The following is a 17,515-nucleotide window of genomic DNA, read 5'->3' as shown; positions in this document are numbered from 1 at the left end:
AGGAGAGACACCCTTGTCCTTGGAGACAGGGTTATCCGCTGATGCATCTGAAGATGCGATCCGGACCATTTGTCCAGCAGATCCCACTGAAAAGTTCTTGCGTGGAATCTGCCGAATGGAATCGCTTCGTAAGAAGCCACCATTTTTCCCAGGACCCTTGTGCATTGATGCACTGACACTTGGCCTGGTTTTAGGAGGTTCATGACTAGCTCGGATAACTCCCTGGCTTTCTCCTCCGGGAGAAACACCTTTTTCTGGACTGTGTCCAGAATCATCCCTAGGAACAGCAGACGTGTCGTCGGAATCAGCTGCGATTTTGGAATATTTAGAATCCACCCGTGCTGTCGTAGCACTACTTGAGATAGTGCTACTCCGACCTCTAACTGTTCCCTGGACCTTGCCCTTATCAGGAGATCGTCCAAGTAAGGGATAATTAAGACGCCTTTTCTTCGAAGAAGAATCATCATTTCGGCCATTACCTTGGTAAAGACCCGGGGTGCCGTGGACAATCCAAACGGCAGCGTCTGAAACTGATAGTGACAGTTCTGTACCACAAACCTGAGGTACCCTTGGTGAGAAGGGCAAATTGGGACATAGAGGTAAGCATCCTTGATGTCCAGAGACACCATATAGTCCCCTTCTTCCAGGTTCGCTATCACTGCTCTGAGTGACTCCATCTTGAATTTGAACCTTTGTATGTAAGTGTTCAAGGATTTCAGATTTAAAATAGGTCTCACCGAGCCGTCCGGCTTCGGTACCACAAACAGCGTGGAATAATACCCCTTTCCCTGTTGTAGGAGGGGTACCTTGATTATCACCTGCTGGGAATACAGCTTGTGAATGGCTTCCAATACCGCCTCCCTGTCGGAGGGAGACGTTGGTAAAGCAGACTTCAGGAACCGGCGAGGGGGAGACGTCTCGAATTCCAATTTGTACCCCTGAGATACTACCTGCAGGATCCAGGGGTCCACTTGCGAGTGAGCCCACTGCGCGCTGAAATTCTTGAGACGACCCCCCACCGTACCTGAGTCCGCTTGTAAGGCCCCAGCGTCATGCTGAGGACTTGGCAGAAGCGGGGGAGGGCTTCTGTTCCTGGGAAGAGGCTGCCTGCTGCAGTCTTTTTCCCCTTCCTCTGCCCCGGGGCAGATATGAGTGGCCTTTTGCCCGCTTGCCCTTATGGGGACGAAAGGATTGAGCCTGAAAAGACGGTGTCTTTTTCTGCTGAGAGGTGACCTGGGGTAAAAAGGTGGATTTCCCAGCCGTTGCCGTGGCCACCAGGTCCGATAGACCGACCCCAAATAACTCCTCCCCTTTATACGGCAATACTTCCATATGCCGTTTGGAATCCGCATCACCTGACCACTGTCGCGTCCATAACCCTCTTCTGGCAGAAATGGACAGCGCACTTACTCTTGATGCCAGAGTGCAAATATCCCTCTGTGCATCTCGCATATATAGAAATGCATCCTTTAAATGCTCTATAGTCAATAATATACTGTCCCTGTCCAGGGTATCAATATTTTCAGTCAGGGAATCCGACCAAGCCACCCCAGCACTGCACATCCAGGCTGAGGCGATTGCTGGTCTCAGTATAACACCAGTATGTGTGTATATACTTTTTAGGATATTTTCCAGATTTCTATCAGCTGGCTCCTTGAGGGCGGCCGTATCCGGAGACGGTAACGCCACTTGATAAGCGTGTGAGCGCCTTATCTACCCTAGGGGGTGTTTTTTAGAAATTAGCAGTTTTTTATCGGGGGAAACCCACGCTTCATCACACACCTCATTTAATTCATCTGATTCAGGAAAAACTACGGGTAGTTTTTTCACACCCCACATAATACCCTTTTTTGTGGTACTTGTAGTATCAGAAATGTTCAAAACCTCCTTCATTGCCGTGATCATGTAACGTGTGGCCCTACTGGAAAATACGTTTGTTTCCTCACCGTCGACACTGGAGTCAGTGTCCGTGTCTGGGTCTGTGTCGACCTTCTGAGGTAACGGGCGCTTTAGAGCCCCTGACGGTGTTTGAGACGCCTGCACAGGTATTAACTGTTTTTCCGGCTGTCTCATGTCGTCAACAGTCTTTTGTAAAGTGCTGACGCTATCACGTAATTCCTTCCATACGACCATCCAGTCAGGTGTCGACTCCCTAGGGGGTGACATCACTATTACAGGCAATTGCTCCGCCTCCATACCATTTTCCTCCTCATACATGTCGACACAACGTACCGACACACAGCACACACACAGGGAATGCTCTGATAGAGGACAGGACCCCACTAGCCCTTTGGGGAGACAGAGGGAGAGTTTGCCAGCACACACCAGAGCGCTATATATATACAGGGATAACCTTATATAAGTGTTTTTCCCTTATATAGCTGCTGTATTATTAATCTGCCAAATTTAGTGCCCCCCCTCTCTTGTTTTACCCTGTTTCTGTAGTGCAGGACTGCAGGGGAGAGTCAGGGAGCTTCCCTCCAACGGAGCTGTGAGGGAAAATGGCGCTTGTGTGCTGAGGAGATAGGCTCCGCCCCCTTCTCGGCGGCCTTTCTCCCGCTTTTTTAAGGAAAAACTGGCAGGGGTTAAATGCATCCATATAGCCCAGGAGCTATATGTGTTGTATTTTTAGCCATCTAAGGTGTTTTTATTGCGTCTCAGGGCGCCCCCCCCCCCCAGCGCCCTGCACCCTCAGTGACCAGAGTGTGAAGTGTGCTGAGAGCAATGGCGCACAGCTGCGGTGCTGTGCGCTACCTTATTGAAGACAGGACGTCTTCTGCCGCCGATTTCCCGGACCTCTTCAGTCTTCTGGCTCTGTAAGGGGGCCGGCGGCGCGGCTCTGGGACCCATCCATGGCTGGGCCTGTGATCGTCCCTCTGGAGCTAATGTCCAGTAGCCTAAGAAGCCCAATCCACTCTGCACGCAGGTGAGTTCGCTTCTTCTCCCCTTAGTCCCTCGGTGCAGTGAGCCTGTTGCCAGCAGGTCTCACTGAAAATAAAAAACCTAAAACTAAACTTTTCACTAAGCAGCTCAGGAGAGCCACCTAGTGTGCACCCTTCTCGTTCGGGCACAGAAATCTAACTGAGGCTTGGAGGAGGGTCATAGGGGGAGGAGCCAGTGCACACCAGGTAGTCCTAAAGCTTTTACTTTTGTGCCCAGTCTCCTGCGGAGCCGCTATTCCCCATGGTCCTTACGGAGTCCCCAGCATCCACTTAGGACGTTAGAGAAATATATTTAATTAGTTTTCACTCTCACACAGGGCCACTGGGTGATGGTCCCAGTTACCAGCCGTCCAGTCGAGAACTCATGAAATCTGTCAGGATGCTTGTTAATCCCAGGGCGCTAATGTTTGGAAATTACAGCCCTATCTGGCCACCCATCTCACTGTTTTGAGTCTGAACTTCCAAGAAAAGGGGGTGGCACATAATGCTCAGCCTCAAAGTGAGTGACGATGGTAGAACTAGTACTGGCTGGGCAGCAGTGCAGTTGTCTGGCAAACAGATTCTTTCAGGTTCGCCGACTGTACAGAACTGTCACAATTACACACATACGGTAATCCAAGGTGAAGGGGCATGGCCTTTCATGACTTATAAAGATGGTATGACATGAGGTGGCACCTGGCTGGCTCAAGGGCACTGACATACAGTATGACGCGGCTCTCTCTGATGATCTAATGGTATATAAGAGAGCATGGCATGAGGGGGTGCTGGCATTAGTGGGACAAAGAGACGTGATGGGTCTATGGTATTAGTGGCATACAAAGGAACATGGCTCATTAGGGTCTCACATCCAATTGCATATAAAGGGACATGTGAGGTCTCATGGCATATGAGGGAGCTCTGATGCCATATAAAGGGGCATGAGGAGTCTACTGCGGTTGTAGCCACATAGTGTCAGAGAATTTGAAAGTAAAAAGGTGGTAACCCTACCTCCCAGAGTTTTCACATGCATGTTTTGTATGCTACACATATATATAATGCACATAACTCAGTAATACCCCTTTCACATCACACAAATAACCCAGTATCGACCTGGCATATTGCTGGGTCGACACGGGTCAGTGTGCAATGTGAAAGGGCCATGGTCGAAATCCCGTGTCGCCTGACCCGGTAATTCAACGTGGGAATAAAGCAGTGTTATTCCCGGGTTGAATATCGGGTCAGTGGTTGCGTGAACGGGATCCCGGGTTGATGCCACCCGGGACCCGTTCACTACATAGGGAGAGGCAGTGCGGAGATGAGCTCATCTCCCAGCGCCGGCTCCGCCCCCCGCCGCAATGGCAACCGACCCGGCAAATTGCCGGGACAGTATGCCTGCAGTTAGGGTCCAATGCCGGATCCCACCTGGGAAGGACCTGTTTCCAATTCTCGGGTGGGATCCGGCATTGGCGGTGTGAAAGGGATTTAATCCAGGTGTGCAGCCACACACAGCTGTGATTAACACTTCCATGCCACGTCTAAATAAGGCTGTCTCCTACTCGCTACATAAACTCTGTGGGCATTGCCCAGTAAATGGAATTGATATCTTTGGGTTACATTAGTCTCGCTACAGAATAATCTGTTATACAGTTATGCAAATTCAGACAATGTCTATTTATAAACACCTTAAGTTTTCGAGCCTTTTCTTCCTCTTGAGCTTTGCTTTGCACAATATCTGCAACCTTCTTTCTTAATTCTTGCAGATGATCTTTAATTTCAACCTGTTGAGAAAAAGAAAATTATAAATAGAGTGAGAGAGAGAGAGAGAGAGAGAGAGAGAGAGAGAGAGAGAGAGAGAGAGAGAAGTGTGATTGAGAGTGAATTCCACAAATGGCAGCACAACTGAAAAGGAAACCAATAGAAGCATTTCAAGGTAAGAAATCTTGTCAAAATATTTAAAAGCCATAGGGGGTATTCAATTCTTTCCGTTTTTTTTACTTTTTCAACTGGCTTTGCGCCAGTTTGCAGGTCAAATTCGCATTCGACCTATTCAAAGCCCGGCCTGATTTTTCGACTTCTCGAAAAATCTGACCGGGCGAAAACCAAGTGGATCAGCGAATTTAGCGCCAAGCCACGAGTTTTGTCGAATTCTTGGGCGCTTGACAGTTTTTTGGTCCGTTTTCGCCCATACCGATTCGACAAAAAAACAACAACAAAAAAACCAAAAGGCATTGCGAAAACGGAGCAAATTACTGTCGAAAATGCCCATGATTAAATAGCCAATGGTTGAATTAGTGCCGGTTTTCAGAGTGTCCGAAAACTCGATACGAATTGAATACCCCCCGTAGTGCTTAACATAAAGAAGTTGTGCAGTGTGTACATACAGGTGCATCCTCATACACCTAGCCTCAATACACCATGCAGTGAGAGAAGTCCGACGCAAGTGAGCCGCCAGGTCCCGTGCAGCTCTGCCAACGTCGGGCGCCTTTTTCTGCTCAAAATGCGTCTTCATTGCAATTCGACTAGGACACATTGTGTTAATTTGATACCTGTATATGACACTTGTATATTGTGTGTGACTGAGTCTGTATACGGAGCAGAATAGAACTGGTATTGAAAAAAAGCTGCAGCTGCTACATTGTAGCACTTCATGTACAGATTCAGAGACTCAGTCGCACACAGATGTACAAGTGTAATATCATAGTGTTCACTCTAGGCTGTTTTAGCAGGGCGCCGCGCCCTGCCCGTTTTTTAGCAGGCAAAACCCGCCCTGCCCCTTTTGCGGCGCCCTGCTAGAACAGCCGCCCGCTTCCTGCCCCTCCCGGCGTGTATAGATGCCGTGCGCATGCGCGCGGCATCCATTCACACATTGGGAGAGGGCTGGGGGAAGCCCAGCACCGACGGAGGTGCTGGGCACGCCCCCAACAGTGACGTCGCCGGCCACAGACGCTCTCTATAGTAGCGTCTGTGGGCCGCACCGCCCCCTAAAATGACGTAGGCGTGGCCACACTCCCTAATTTGCGTGGCCGCGCCCCCGTTTCGGCCGCACATGTGCCCCCGGAGTCCGGCGCCCTGCCCCTTTTCACTCCTAGAGTGAACACTATATCAAATTAAGCAACACAGTCTTCTCATGCGTCTAACACAGGAAGCAGTGTATTTACAGGTTTTTGGGTTTTTTTTCAAATAGTATTTATTGATTTTTCAGAAATAAGTAACACTCAAGTGCAATAACAGTATACAGACCTACATGGTCAAATATGTTAGCAGCAATGTGTAGGCAGCAGAGCTAACAGTAATTACATCAAGTAGGAAATTAGCAAACGTGCCATATGGTATCCAAATATATATACGGGGTGCTGCAAGTCTATAAACCGCGATTATAGATAACAACTTTTAACAGTGTATAGCAGAGTTGAAAGGAGAGAAGAAATGGGGGATAGAGGGGGGTAAGGGAAGATGGGGGAAGGGTGATCTATACCTAACTATGCAAGCACCTGACGTATATTGAACCGAAAGTTTTCATAACCAACATTCGATGGTGAATATTACCAAATATGGAGATCACATATTGATATGCCCACAGGAGAAGATGGCAGGAATTTTTGTATGATGGAAAGCTGTAAAACGGTATATAATTCCTAGAAAGTTATTGGTGGTTTATTATGTAAGCAGCATTTTCCTATGTAAGTACCAATCTGCGGTATCAAATCGAGCAAAAATCTGGGCTTGAGATACATGTGGGAGGGTGCTAATATAAGGGTTCCATTTTTTGTAAAATTTTGCTACACCACTTTCCGAGTCAGCTATGGTAGAGAAGCGATCTATAAACATGGTTTTAAGAAGTGAAGCATAGAGTTGGAGCCTGTTTAGATATCCATTTCTGGAGAATAGTTTTTTTAGCTATAGTAACTATCAACGTCAGGAGTGGGTAGAGGTGTGAGTGTGTGTTGCCCAAGTTCCAAACCGAAAAATCTGCTAATAGTAATGCCTGTGGGTGTAATGATACTTTAATCCCAAGACTATTAGTAATGAATTGTACTAATTTGTTCCAGAATCGTTTGATGGTACCACATTCCCAAAAGTTATGAAAAAACGTTGCCGAAGAGTGGAAGCACTTCAAGCAACGCCCAGTCTCCTCAACCACAAAATGTTTCCTCTGTGCCTGTGATATATAGGCCTTATACACAGTCTTTACATGTACCTCCTGCAATGATGATGCTTTCAATATTTGCAGTGTTTTACCACAGTGTTGAAAATAAGAATTTACTTACCGATAATTCTATTTCTCGTAGTCCGTAGTGGATGCTGGGAACTCCGTAAGGACCATGGGGAATAGCGGCTCCGCAGGAGACAGGGCACATCTAAAGAAAGCTTTAGGATCACCTGGTGTGCACTGGCTCCTCCCCCTATGACCCTCCTCCAAGCCTCAGTTAGGATACTGTGCCCGGACGAGCGTACACAATAAGGAAGGATTTTGAATCCCGGGTAAGACTCATACCAGCCACACCAATCACACTGTACAACTTGTGATCTGAACCCAGTTAACAGCATGATAATAGAGAAGCCTCTCGAAAAGATGGCTCACTACAACAATAACCCGAATTTTTTGGTAACAATAATTATGTACCAGTATTGCAGACAATCCGCACTTGGGATGGGCGCCCAGCATCCACTACGGACTACGAGAAATAGAATTATCGGTAAGTAAATTCTTATTTTCTCTGACGTCCTAGTGGATGCTGGGAACTCCGTAAGGACCATGGGGATTATACCAAAGCTCCCAAACGGGCGGGAGAGTGCGGATGACTCTGCAGCCCCCAATGAGAGAACTCCCGGTCCTCAGCCAGGGTATCAAATTTGTAGAATTTTACAAACGTATTTGCTCCTGACCAAGTAACTGCTCGGCAAAGTTGTAAAGCCGAGACCCCTCGGGCAGCTGCCCAAGATGAGCCCACCTTCCTTGTGGAGTGGGCATTTACAGATTTTTGGCTGTGGCAGGCCTGCCACAGAATGTGCAAGCTGAATTGTACTACAAATCCAACGAGCAATAGTCTGCTTAGAAGCAGGAGCACCCAGCTAGTTGGGTGCATAGAGGATAAACAGCGAGTCAGATTTCCTGACTCCAGCCGTCCTGGAAACATATATTTTCCGGGTCCTAACAACGTCTAGCAACTTGGAGTCCTCCAAGTCCCTAGTAGCCGCAGGCACCACAATAGGTTTGGTTCAGGTGAGACGCTGAAACCACCTTAGGGAGAAACTGAGGACGAGTCCTCAATTCCGCCCTGTCCGAATGGAAAATCAGATAAGGGCTTTTACAGGATAAAGCCACCAATTCTGACACGCGCCTGGCCCAGGCCAGAGCCAACAGCATGACTACTTTTTCTGTGAGATATTTTAACTCCACAGATTTAAGTGTGTCAAACCAATGTGACTTTTGGAACCCAAAAACCACCTGGAGATCCCAAAAGTGCCACTGAAGGCACAAAAGGAGGCTGTATATGCAGTACCCCTTTAACAAATGTCTGAACTTCAGGGACTGAAGCTAGTTCTTTTTTGGAAGAAAATTGACAGAGCCGAAATTTGAACCTTAATGGACCCCAATTTCAGGCCCATAGATACTCCTGTTTGCAGGAAATGTAGGAATCGACCCAGTTGAATTTCCTCCGTCGAGCCTTACTGGCCTCGCACCACGCAACATATTTTCGCCAAATGCGGTGATAATGTTTTGCGGTTACATCCTTCCTGGCTTTGATCAGGATAGGGATGACTTCATCCGGAATGCCTTTTTCCTTCAGGATCCGGCGTTCAACCGCCATGCCGTCAACGCAGCCGCGGTAAGTCTTGGAACAGACAAGGTCCTTGCTGGAGCAGGTCCCTTCTTAGAGGTAGAGGCTACGGATCCTCCGTGAGCATCTCTTGAAGTTACGGTTACCAATTCCTTCTTGGCCAATCCGGAGCCACTAATATAGTGCTTACTCCTCTCCATCTTATCAATCTCAGTACCTTGGGTATGAGAGGCAGAGGAGGGAACCCATACACTGATTGGTACACCCACGGTGTTACCAGAGCATCTACAGCTATTGCCTGAGGGTCCCTTGACGTGGCGCAATACCTGTCGAGTTTTTCCCAACGGTTTATAATCATGTGGAAGACTTCTGGGTGAAGTCCTTACTCTCCCGGGTGGAGGTCGTGCTGAGGAAAACTGCTTCCCAGTTGTCCACTCCCGGAATGAAAACTGCTGACAGTGCTATCACATGGTTTTTCGCCCCGCGAAGAATCCTTGCAGCTTCTGCCATTGCCCTCCTGCTTCTTGTGGCACCCTGTCTGTTTACGTGGGTGACTGCCGTAATGTTGTCCGACTGGATCAACACCGGCTGACCTTGAAGCAGAGGTCTTGCTAAGCTTAGAGCATTGTAAATGGCCCTTAGCTTCAGGACATTTATGTCTCCAGGCTTGACCATAAGCCCTGGATATTCCTTCCCTGTGTGACTGCTCCCCAGCCTCGCAGGCTGGCATCCGTGGCCACCAGGACCCAGTCCCGCATGCCGAATCTGCGGCCCTCTAGAAGATGAGCACTCTGCAACCACCACAGGAGGGATACCCTTGTCCCTGGTGACAGGGTTATCCGCTGAAGCATCTGAAGATGCGACCCGGACCATTTGTCCAGTAGGTTCCACTGGGAAGTCTTGCGTGGAATCTGCCGAATGGGATTGCTTCGTAGGAAGCCACCATTTTTACCCAGAACCCTTGTGCATTGATGCACTGAGACTTGGTTCGGTTTTAGGAGGTTCCTGACTAGCTCGGATAACTCCCTGGCTTTCTCCTCCGGGAGAAACACCTTCTTTCTGGACTGTGTCCAGGATCATCCCTAGGAACAGAAGACAAGTCGTCGGAACCAGCTGCGATTTTGGAATATTGAGAATCCAATCGTGCTGCCGCAACACTACCTGAGGTAGTGCTACACCGATCTCCAACTGTTCCCTGGATCTCACCCTTATCAGGGAATCGTCCAAGTAAAGGATAACTAAAATTCCCTTCCTTCGAAGGAATATCATCATTACGGTCATTACTTCAGTAAAGACCCGGGGTGCCGTGGACCATCCCTACGGCAGCGTCTGAACTGATAGTGACAGTTCTGTACCATAACCTGAGATACCCTTGGTGTTGCCATATAGACCATTACATAACAATATAATTTAGTAGGTACCAAAGTTAGAACAAATTATGTAAATTAAATAATATGATTTATTACCCAATGTGATTTTAACCAGTTAAGAGTGTGTGTATATATATATTATTGTAAGGTATAACTTAAATAGGTTTGAATGTATTAGTCTTATGTTTTGAGAATTTAGTAGCATGTATTTCTGTGTGTTTTACTGCAAGATTATGGGTCATTATGTAAGAGACAGGTTTTCTCTGTGTAAGCCATATAGCCAGAATACACAATACATTGAGCATTACACAAATTCATCCCTTCCATGCCATTATTCATATCTGTATTAATCAAAGGATTAACGTCTGATCTGCGCTATACCAAGTACAATTAAATCAAAGTTTACATGATATGTAGATATATGTATACTGTATACTTGATTCACACACAGCAAATAAATAATCATAACTTGGTGGATAAAGTCAATAGGTCACCTAGCTCAGGTCTCATAATATGCAAACAGTTACTGGTATGAACAGGGTACATTGGAATTCACAATCAAAGATCTTCATACCTTTAGAGAGTACATCAACCAGCTGGCCTATTGTCCAGTTATACTGCTGGCCAGAGGCAATGATAATATAGGATCAAACGCACTATAAACAGGTCACAATCATTTATGCTAACACCCTAGGGCCTAGGCGAAATAGATCGTTTACACATCCATACAAAGGTAGATCTCTGATGGATAAAGGAATACCAAACTTTATGATCCCAAAATTCTCTACATGCTCACCACCGTGGGACGGAGTTAGCAGAGAACGTTTTATTACACTTTGGAATCTGTCAAAACCTATAATTATGTACTCCATTGGAAACTGTGGGCATATACTAGTTTTGAATTGGTAGAATATAGGATATAAGGGGCAGTCTGATAGATAGAGAGTTAGAAGGAGAGGAGGAAGGAACAAAGTCCAGAGGGAGTCAGGATCCTAAGACGGTAGCTATGAATTATGCCCTCACATATTCTTGCAAATGTATAGTATGTGTATTAATTGTTTAAGTTTGTAAAACTGTTTGTGTTTTATGTATGTACCATGGTTAAGGAAGTTTAGATAAATTATAAGATTTATTATCATTGTGTTATCTTATCTTGTAATTTGTATCACCTATAATAAATGTACTAGACAAAATAGAGCTGGTATTCCAAGTCTTGAACTCATTTTCGGAATCACTAAAGTTATACATGAAATCTGCATATATTATATAAGGCTCTGCAAGTTGGGACAACTGACTTGTAGTCAAAGTATAGTACTTATATGTTCAATGAGCCAGGATTATATATCTCTGTAAAGTATATTTAGGCTTTGCCTGGAAATATTTCCTGGACAGTAGAGATATAGCTCCTTTAATCTGAGCCAATCACAGGTATGAAAATAGGAACGTCCACGCATTACATATTGTGTGATTGGACCAGTACTAAACATCACCCCTTTTGTTATGAGCCCACCTATTTGTAAGCCTATTATAATATATTTGCAGATATAAAATACATAAACCATTATATCAATATATGATATAATAAATATATGTTATATAAGATTCCATAAATCAACATTGGCGACCACGGAAGGGACTTGGAATTATTCAGTATCAATTTTGACTAAATACAATATTTAGGGGCAGCGCAAGGGCTATAAGCCCGCTGGGCAAAATACAAGATCACAGTGGAATAAGTTGCAAATGACTAGAGAATTTTATTTTCTAAAAAAGGCCTAAAGTAAGAAATTAAAAAAACACGGGTGTTAGAGTTTAACTTATCAGGCTAGCGAACAGATAAGGGAGGATACCACGTGCAAAATATAGGAAATATTGTTCCCAAATACTAAAAGTTTGTAATTCTCAGTGATAGAATACATATAACGAAAGGGAATAAATCTGTAAAATGGCTACAATGTCAAATATAGACAGCATTGTAGTGAAATACATCACAAAGCAAAAGTGTACAGACTTTGCTTGTGATGCCAAATTAAAAGAAAACCCATGGAGCTATGTCCAGGGTTTGTTTGATGATGAAATTAAATCATCAAAGAAAAGGAAACAGAAAGGAATAGCCATTGCAGGCTTGTATGCAGCCTGTTTGGCTATGGATGCTAAATTAAGCAGTTTAGCTAAAACCCTACAAAAATGTAGAGAAGAATCTAATTTAAAAGAAACAGAAAGCAAAGAAAAAATAGATCAGCTAAATATCCAAATTAAAACTTTAACAACACTTAATGACATGGGTAAAATCTCCCAGGATGAAGTGTTACAGAAACATAAAAATGCTCAGAGGGAATCCACAGAATGTAGGAGAGCTCTAACAGAGGTTACAACAGAGAGAGATGAGATAATAAGTGCATATAAAGTTATGCAGGGACAGCTCACAGAATGTATGAAAGGGAAAGCAATTGACCATACCCCTTGTGTGGACAGGGAGATGCAGCTTATGCAAGAGATATCTGTTCTGAAAGGACATATTGCTGCAAACATTAGGATAGGAACTGCAGCCACTGCCCCATATCCTATCTATGCATATGAAAGAGAACAATGGGACACAAATCATGAGGACAGAGAGGACTGCTGGGGAGAGGGGAATTCTACTGAATCTACCCTCAGGGTACCCATAGCAATGGGAGAGTTTGCAGAATCAGCAGCGAATAGGGAGTGCTCTATATTAATAGGCACAGATAGTAGTGATGAAGAAGTACAGACAGAAATTGAGGCACACAGGGCTCATAAACAGCCAGCATTCCTCACTGAGAGTAGGAACACCCTATTGGGATTCAATAGTGAAGGAGAGGCCATTCACTCAAGGGCCCCTAGTGCCAATCATCCCCCACAACCCATAAAAACACTTATGGGAGTGGCAGATATGATTGGAAAAATGAGTTCAGGAGAACACATCACCTCCCATGCAGCTAATGTTCAGCAGAGGTGTGAACTTCTAGGAATTAGAAATCTCACTGATCAGGTTAAGGTACTGCAATTAACAATTCCATTAGCTGCTTGGAGCGCTTTGCCAGATCTGATTAAAGAAGGTAAAGGTACATATGAAGAAACTGTAGAGGAGCTACAAAAGATAATTAACCCTTCAGTAGCAGGCACAATGGTTGCATATGAAATCAAACAGCAAAGTGAGGAGAACCCATTAATATATGCAAATAGATTGTGGGCAGCATATAGTGCAGGAAACAGCAAAAATGACAACAGTCAGAAAAACAGCAAAGATTTCAAAAACTTGTTGGTGCATAACTCGCACCCCACAATTAAAGCTAAGTGTGAACACTTGATAGATACCGTAAAGCATAGCTATGATAAAATAATGGGATTAATGCAGCGGTCCTTTCAAGCAGTACAGGCCAGTAAGCAACGTAAGATGGCAGAAAGGAATGAGAAATGTGTTATAAAGAGGGTTGCAGCATTAGAGTCAGAAGGTAAACCAATGGTGGTTGAAGGGCCCCACATTCCAGGGGAGGTAAACACACCATTTAACCCACGATGGAACACAGGGTCACAAAGGAGAGGGGGAATGTTTAAAGAGAGATCCATTTTTAGAGGTGGAGGTAGAGGATACCAAGGACATTCAAATGATGGAGCTTGGAATAGACACATGGGTTACTCACAACATTTTGGGAACAGAGGAAAGGACACAGAGTTTAAACACCAGGGTCCCACTTACACAGAGCTAAGACACCAGCTACAGGCCATAAAAGAGAAGTATGAGAATTTAGAAAAAGCAAACAAAGTGCAGCAAGCTGACACACAAAAGGAGAAAAATTGACAGTCAGTGGCCCCAAGGATAGTTGCACCAATCACTTTAGATAGGTGCGGGCGCCCTCAAGTCTCGGTTCTGGTCAGGGGCCACCAGCACACAATGTTACTAGACACCGGTGCCGCCATATCAATCCTACATGATGATCAGCCACATCACTCTCCTCTGTCAGCAGGAAAAACAATACATCTCCAAAGCTTTGCAGGGAATAAGGTAGATACAGTGCTGTCAAACCCTCTCCAAATACAAATAGGAGATGTATCTGCAATTCACACATTTGCATTAGCCTCACTGCCAAGTGAAACTAATTTATTAGGGTCTGACTTTATGATCCCTAATGGGTGTATATTGGATCTGACTAACCTTTTACTTCTGCAGAGTTCTCCTAATGTAACACCTGAGGTTGTAATTATACCAGATTCCCATGTAATTGCTGCTGTAAAACCCAATAATGCGAAATATGATGTGCTTAAGGCTAATGTTGATCATCCTGACAAAGATTTGGTATTACCATTACTTGAACAGTTTCAGGATGCTTTTGCTAAACACAAACATGACTGTGGGAAGGTAAACAAGGTGATTGAAGTCAGTGGTCTTGACCCTCCCCCACAGAAGCAGTACAATTTCCCACAGGAGGCCATAAGCTTCATTCAAGAAACAATTGACTCTCTGTTAGAGCAGCGTGTAATCAGACCATGTGTATCCACTAACAATGCGCCAATATGGCCAGTACGGAAACCGGATGGTTCCTGGCGGCTCACAATTGACTACCGCAAACTTAATGGCCTTACGCTTAGCTGCGCACCCACTGTTGCGTCAATGCCAGACATTCTAAAAATGTTAAGCCCAGAGCATAAATGGTTCACAGTTTTAGATATTTCAAATGGGTTTTGGTCTCTGCCTCTATCTGAAGAGTGTCAATACAAATTTGCCTTCACATTTCTGGGAAAGCAATACACGTTTACATGTCTTCCACAGGGCTTCCATAATTCTCCATCATTTTTCCATACTACGATGAGAGAAATTTTAACTGATTTTTCTTCCCACAAGAATTTATTGCAGTATGTAGATGATCTCTTACTAGCAACAGAGACAAAGGAAGAGCATCTTCAGCTACTGGGAGAACTCCTTGGCATCCTCAAAGACGCAGGTTTGAAGTGTAACCCATCTAAAGCTCAGATTTTACGGGAATCTGTTTCCTTCCTGGGGATCAGTGTTACGGCTGATGGGAGAACAATATCGGCAGATAAGGTAAAAACCATCCTTCGTTTACCCCTTCCTGTCAGCATACCTACACTGAGATCCTTCCTGGGGTTGGTAAATTACTCTAGGTCCTTCATTTCTGATTTTTCACAAATATCTGCACCTCTCTATTCTCTCCTCAAAAAGGATATAAAATGGGAATGGACCCCCAGTCACACAAAGGCAGTAGAAACATTAAAAGAAGCACTAGCTAGTGCCCCTGCCCTTGCAAATCCAGACCCACAGTTACCCTTTCACTTAGAGACAGCAGCAACAGAAACAGCCATGTCTGCAGTCCTGTCACAGGAAATACATGCACAGCAAAGGCCCATAGCTTATGCATCAAAGTTACTGACACCAGTGGAATTAAAATACTCTGTGTGTGAAAAACACCTTCTTGCCACATTTTGGGCAGTAAAACAGTTCACATACATGATAGGCCTGAACCCTATCATCTTACATTCCACGCACACACCAACAAGGTTCCTCCTCACAGACAGAATCAAAGATGGGAATGTCTCTAATGCCAGGTTAGCACATTGGGCCCTTTTGTTGCAGGATCGAGATATAACAGTGAAGGCAACTAACAGTCCATCCACCTGTGCATATGGACTAATATACCAGGGACTGACACACACATGTGACTTACTCCCAGCTGACCATTCAAAACATTTGTTTAGAGCAATGCCACAGGAGGCTACAGCCCCTGAACAAACCACCCAGATCTTTACAGATGGTTCATGTTTTTATGTACATGGGTCACCCCATGCAGGTTTTGGTCTGTACATAATGCATCCCCAAACCACACCACAATCTGTTTTTCGATCTTGTGATGTAAAGTCTGCACAGTACGCTGAGCTGGCAGCAGTAGCACATGCCCTTGAATTATTCCAAGACCACAAACATGAAATCGCATTGTACTCGGACTCAGCATGGGTGTGTAATGCCCTTACTGAATTTTTGCCCTTTTGGCAAACTCATCAGTATACCTCATCTGATGGAAGCCCTCTTAAATATGCAGACCTTCTCCAGTACATAGTTTCCCTGGCACAGAGTCTAACACATGTCCCCTGGGTCTGTAAAGTCAAAGGGCATTCACCTGCATCACCACACCATGAACAGAATGAAATGTCTGACCTTTTAGCCAAACAAGGGGCACAAGAGGGGGAGCTGTGGCAGATACCGAAAGCAAGCCCAGAGCCAAAAGTGTGCCCTCTTGTATGTGCAGTGGCAAAAAGGCCAGAGATGATAAATGCACCAGACATTTCAGAGATCCAAATGCAGGACCCTGAAATTAAAGAAATCATACAAAAGTTGAGGAATGAGGAGTTGGACTTAACAGAGGGAAATACATTGGCAAAACACACACCAAATCTAACACTAACAGAGGACAAGGAAATGCTTATCCACAATGGGGAAGATACAACATGGGTAGTCCCAAAAGAGTACAGGAATGAAATGATATATCTTGTACACGACCTCCCCACAGGTGGACACCAGGGTGTAGAAAAGACACAGCAGAGACTAAAAACAATAGGTTGGTGGCCAGATATGGTAAAAGATGTACAGCAATACTGTGACAACTGTGTGGTATGTGCCCAAGTTAACCCAGCACCTAGAAAGATAAATGCTCCACTGAGAATCCAGAGAAGGGAAGGTCCCTGGAATGCCTTACAAATTGATTACATGGGCCCTCTGCCTGCCACAGCTAAAAATAACAAATACGTGTTGGTTGTGACTGACCTATTTTCAAAATGGGTAGAAATTTTTCCCTCTAAAAGTAACACAGCTCTGAGCACAGCAAAAATTCTGGTTGATCAGATATTCACACGGTGGGGCCTTCCAACATCGGTTGAATCAGACCAAGGTTCACATTTCACAGGTAATGTGATGCAAACATGCCTGGAAATGCTGGGAATAAAACAAAGCTTCCATGTCCCTTTTCATCCTGAATCTTCTGGACAGGTGGAACGTGCCAACAGACAGATCAAAACTATGTTGAGAAAGTTTGTTGGCATAAATGGTAAGAACTGGGATAATCTGTTACCCCTAGTGGCAATGGCAATAAGGGCCACACCTTCATCAGCGACCCGATTGACCCCCTTTGAATTAATGACAGGCAGGCAAATGAGATTGCCAGAGCACCTTTGGATAGATCTACACACCCCTACTATTGATAGACTGTCAATGGATCAGTACCTTACAAAACTGCAAAAAGCACTCACAGAGGTTCATCTGTTTGCAGCACAGCATTTAGGGAAAGCACAGAGAAAAGCAAAGGCTTATTTTGACAAAGGTGTAAGAGAAAATTGTTGGGAAGTTGGAGAAAGGGTCATGTTTCTAGAACTCCGACCCACAGACCATGGTCTGGGCAAGAAATGGAGA

General features: G+C 45.0%; 1 protein-coding gene across 3 annotated transcripts in view; it reads right to left on the bottom strand.

Moving 5' to 3' along the window:
* LOC135008994 (E3 ubiquitin-protein ligase TRIM41-like) overlaps positions 1 to 17,515 on the bottom strand; it is a 260,594-nt gene that overhangs the window by 158,533 nt on the left and 84,546 nt on the right. For all 3 annotated transcript variants that reach the window (XM_063952242.1, XM_063952243.1, XM_063952241.1), the window contains exon 3: positions 4,604 to 4,699. In XM_063952242.1, coding sequence (XP_063808312.1) covers positions 4,604 to 4,699 — 96 coding nt within the window. The remainder of the gene's footprint in view (positions 1 to 4,603; positions 4,700 to 17,515) is intronic.

Source organism: Pseudophryne corroboree, chromosome 2 (genome assembly GCF_028390025.1).
Source record: "Pseudophryne corroboree isolate aPseCor3 chromosome 2, aPseCor3.hap2, whole genome shotgun sequence".
Classification (NCBI taxonomy): domain Eukaryota; kingdom Metazoa; phylum Chordata; class Amphibia; order Anura; family Myobatrachidae; genus Pseudophryne; species Pseudophryne corroboree.
Note: the sequence above shows the minus strand (reverse complement) of the source record. Positions and strands in the feature narration are given on the sequence as shown.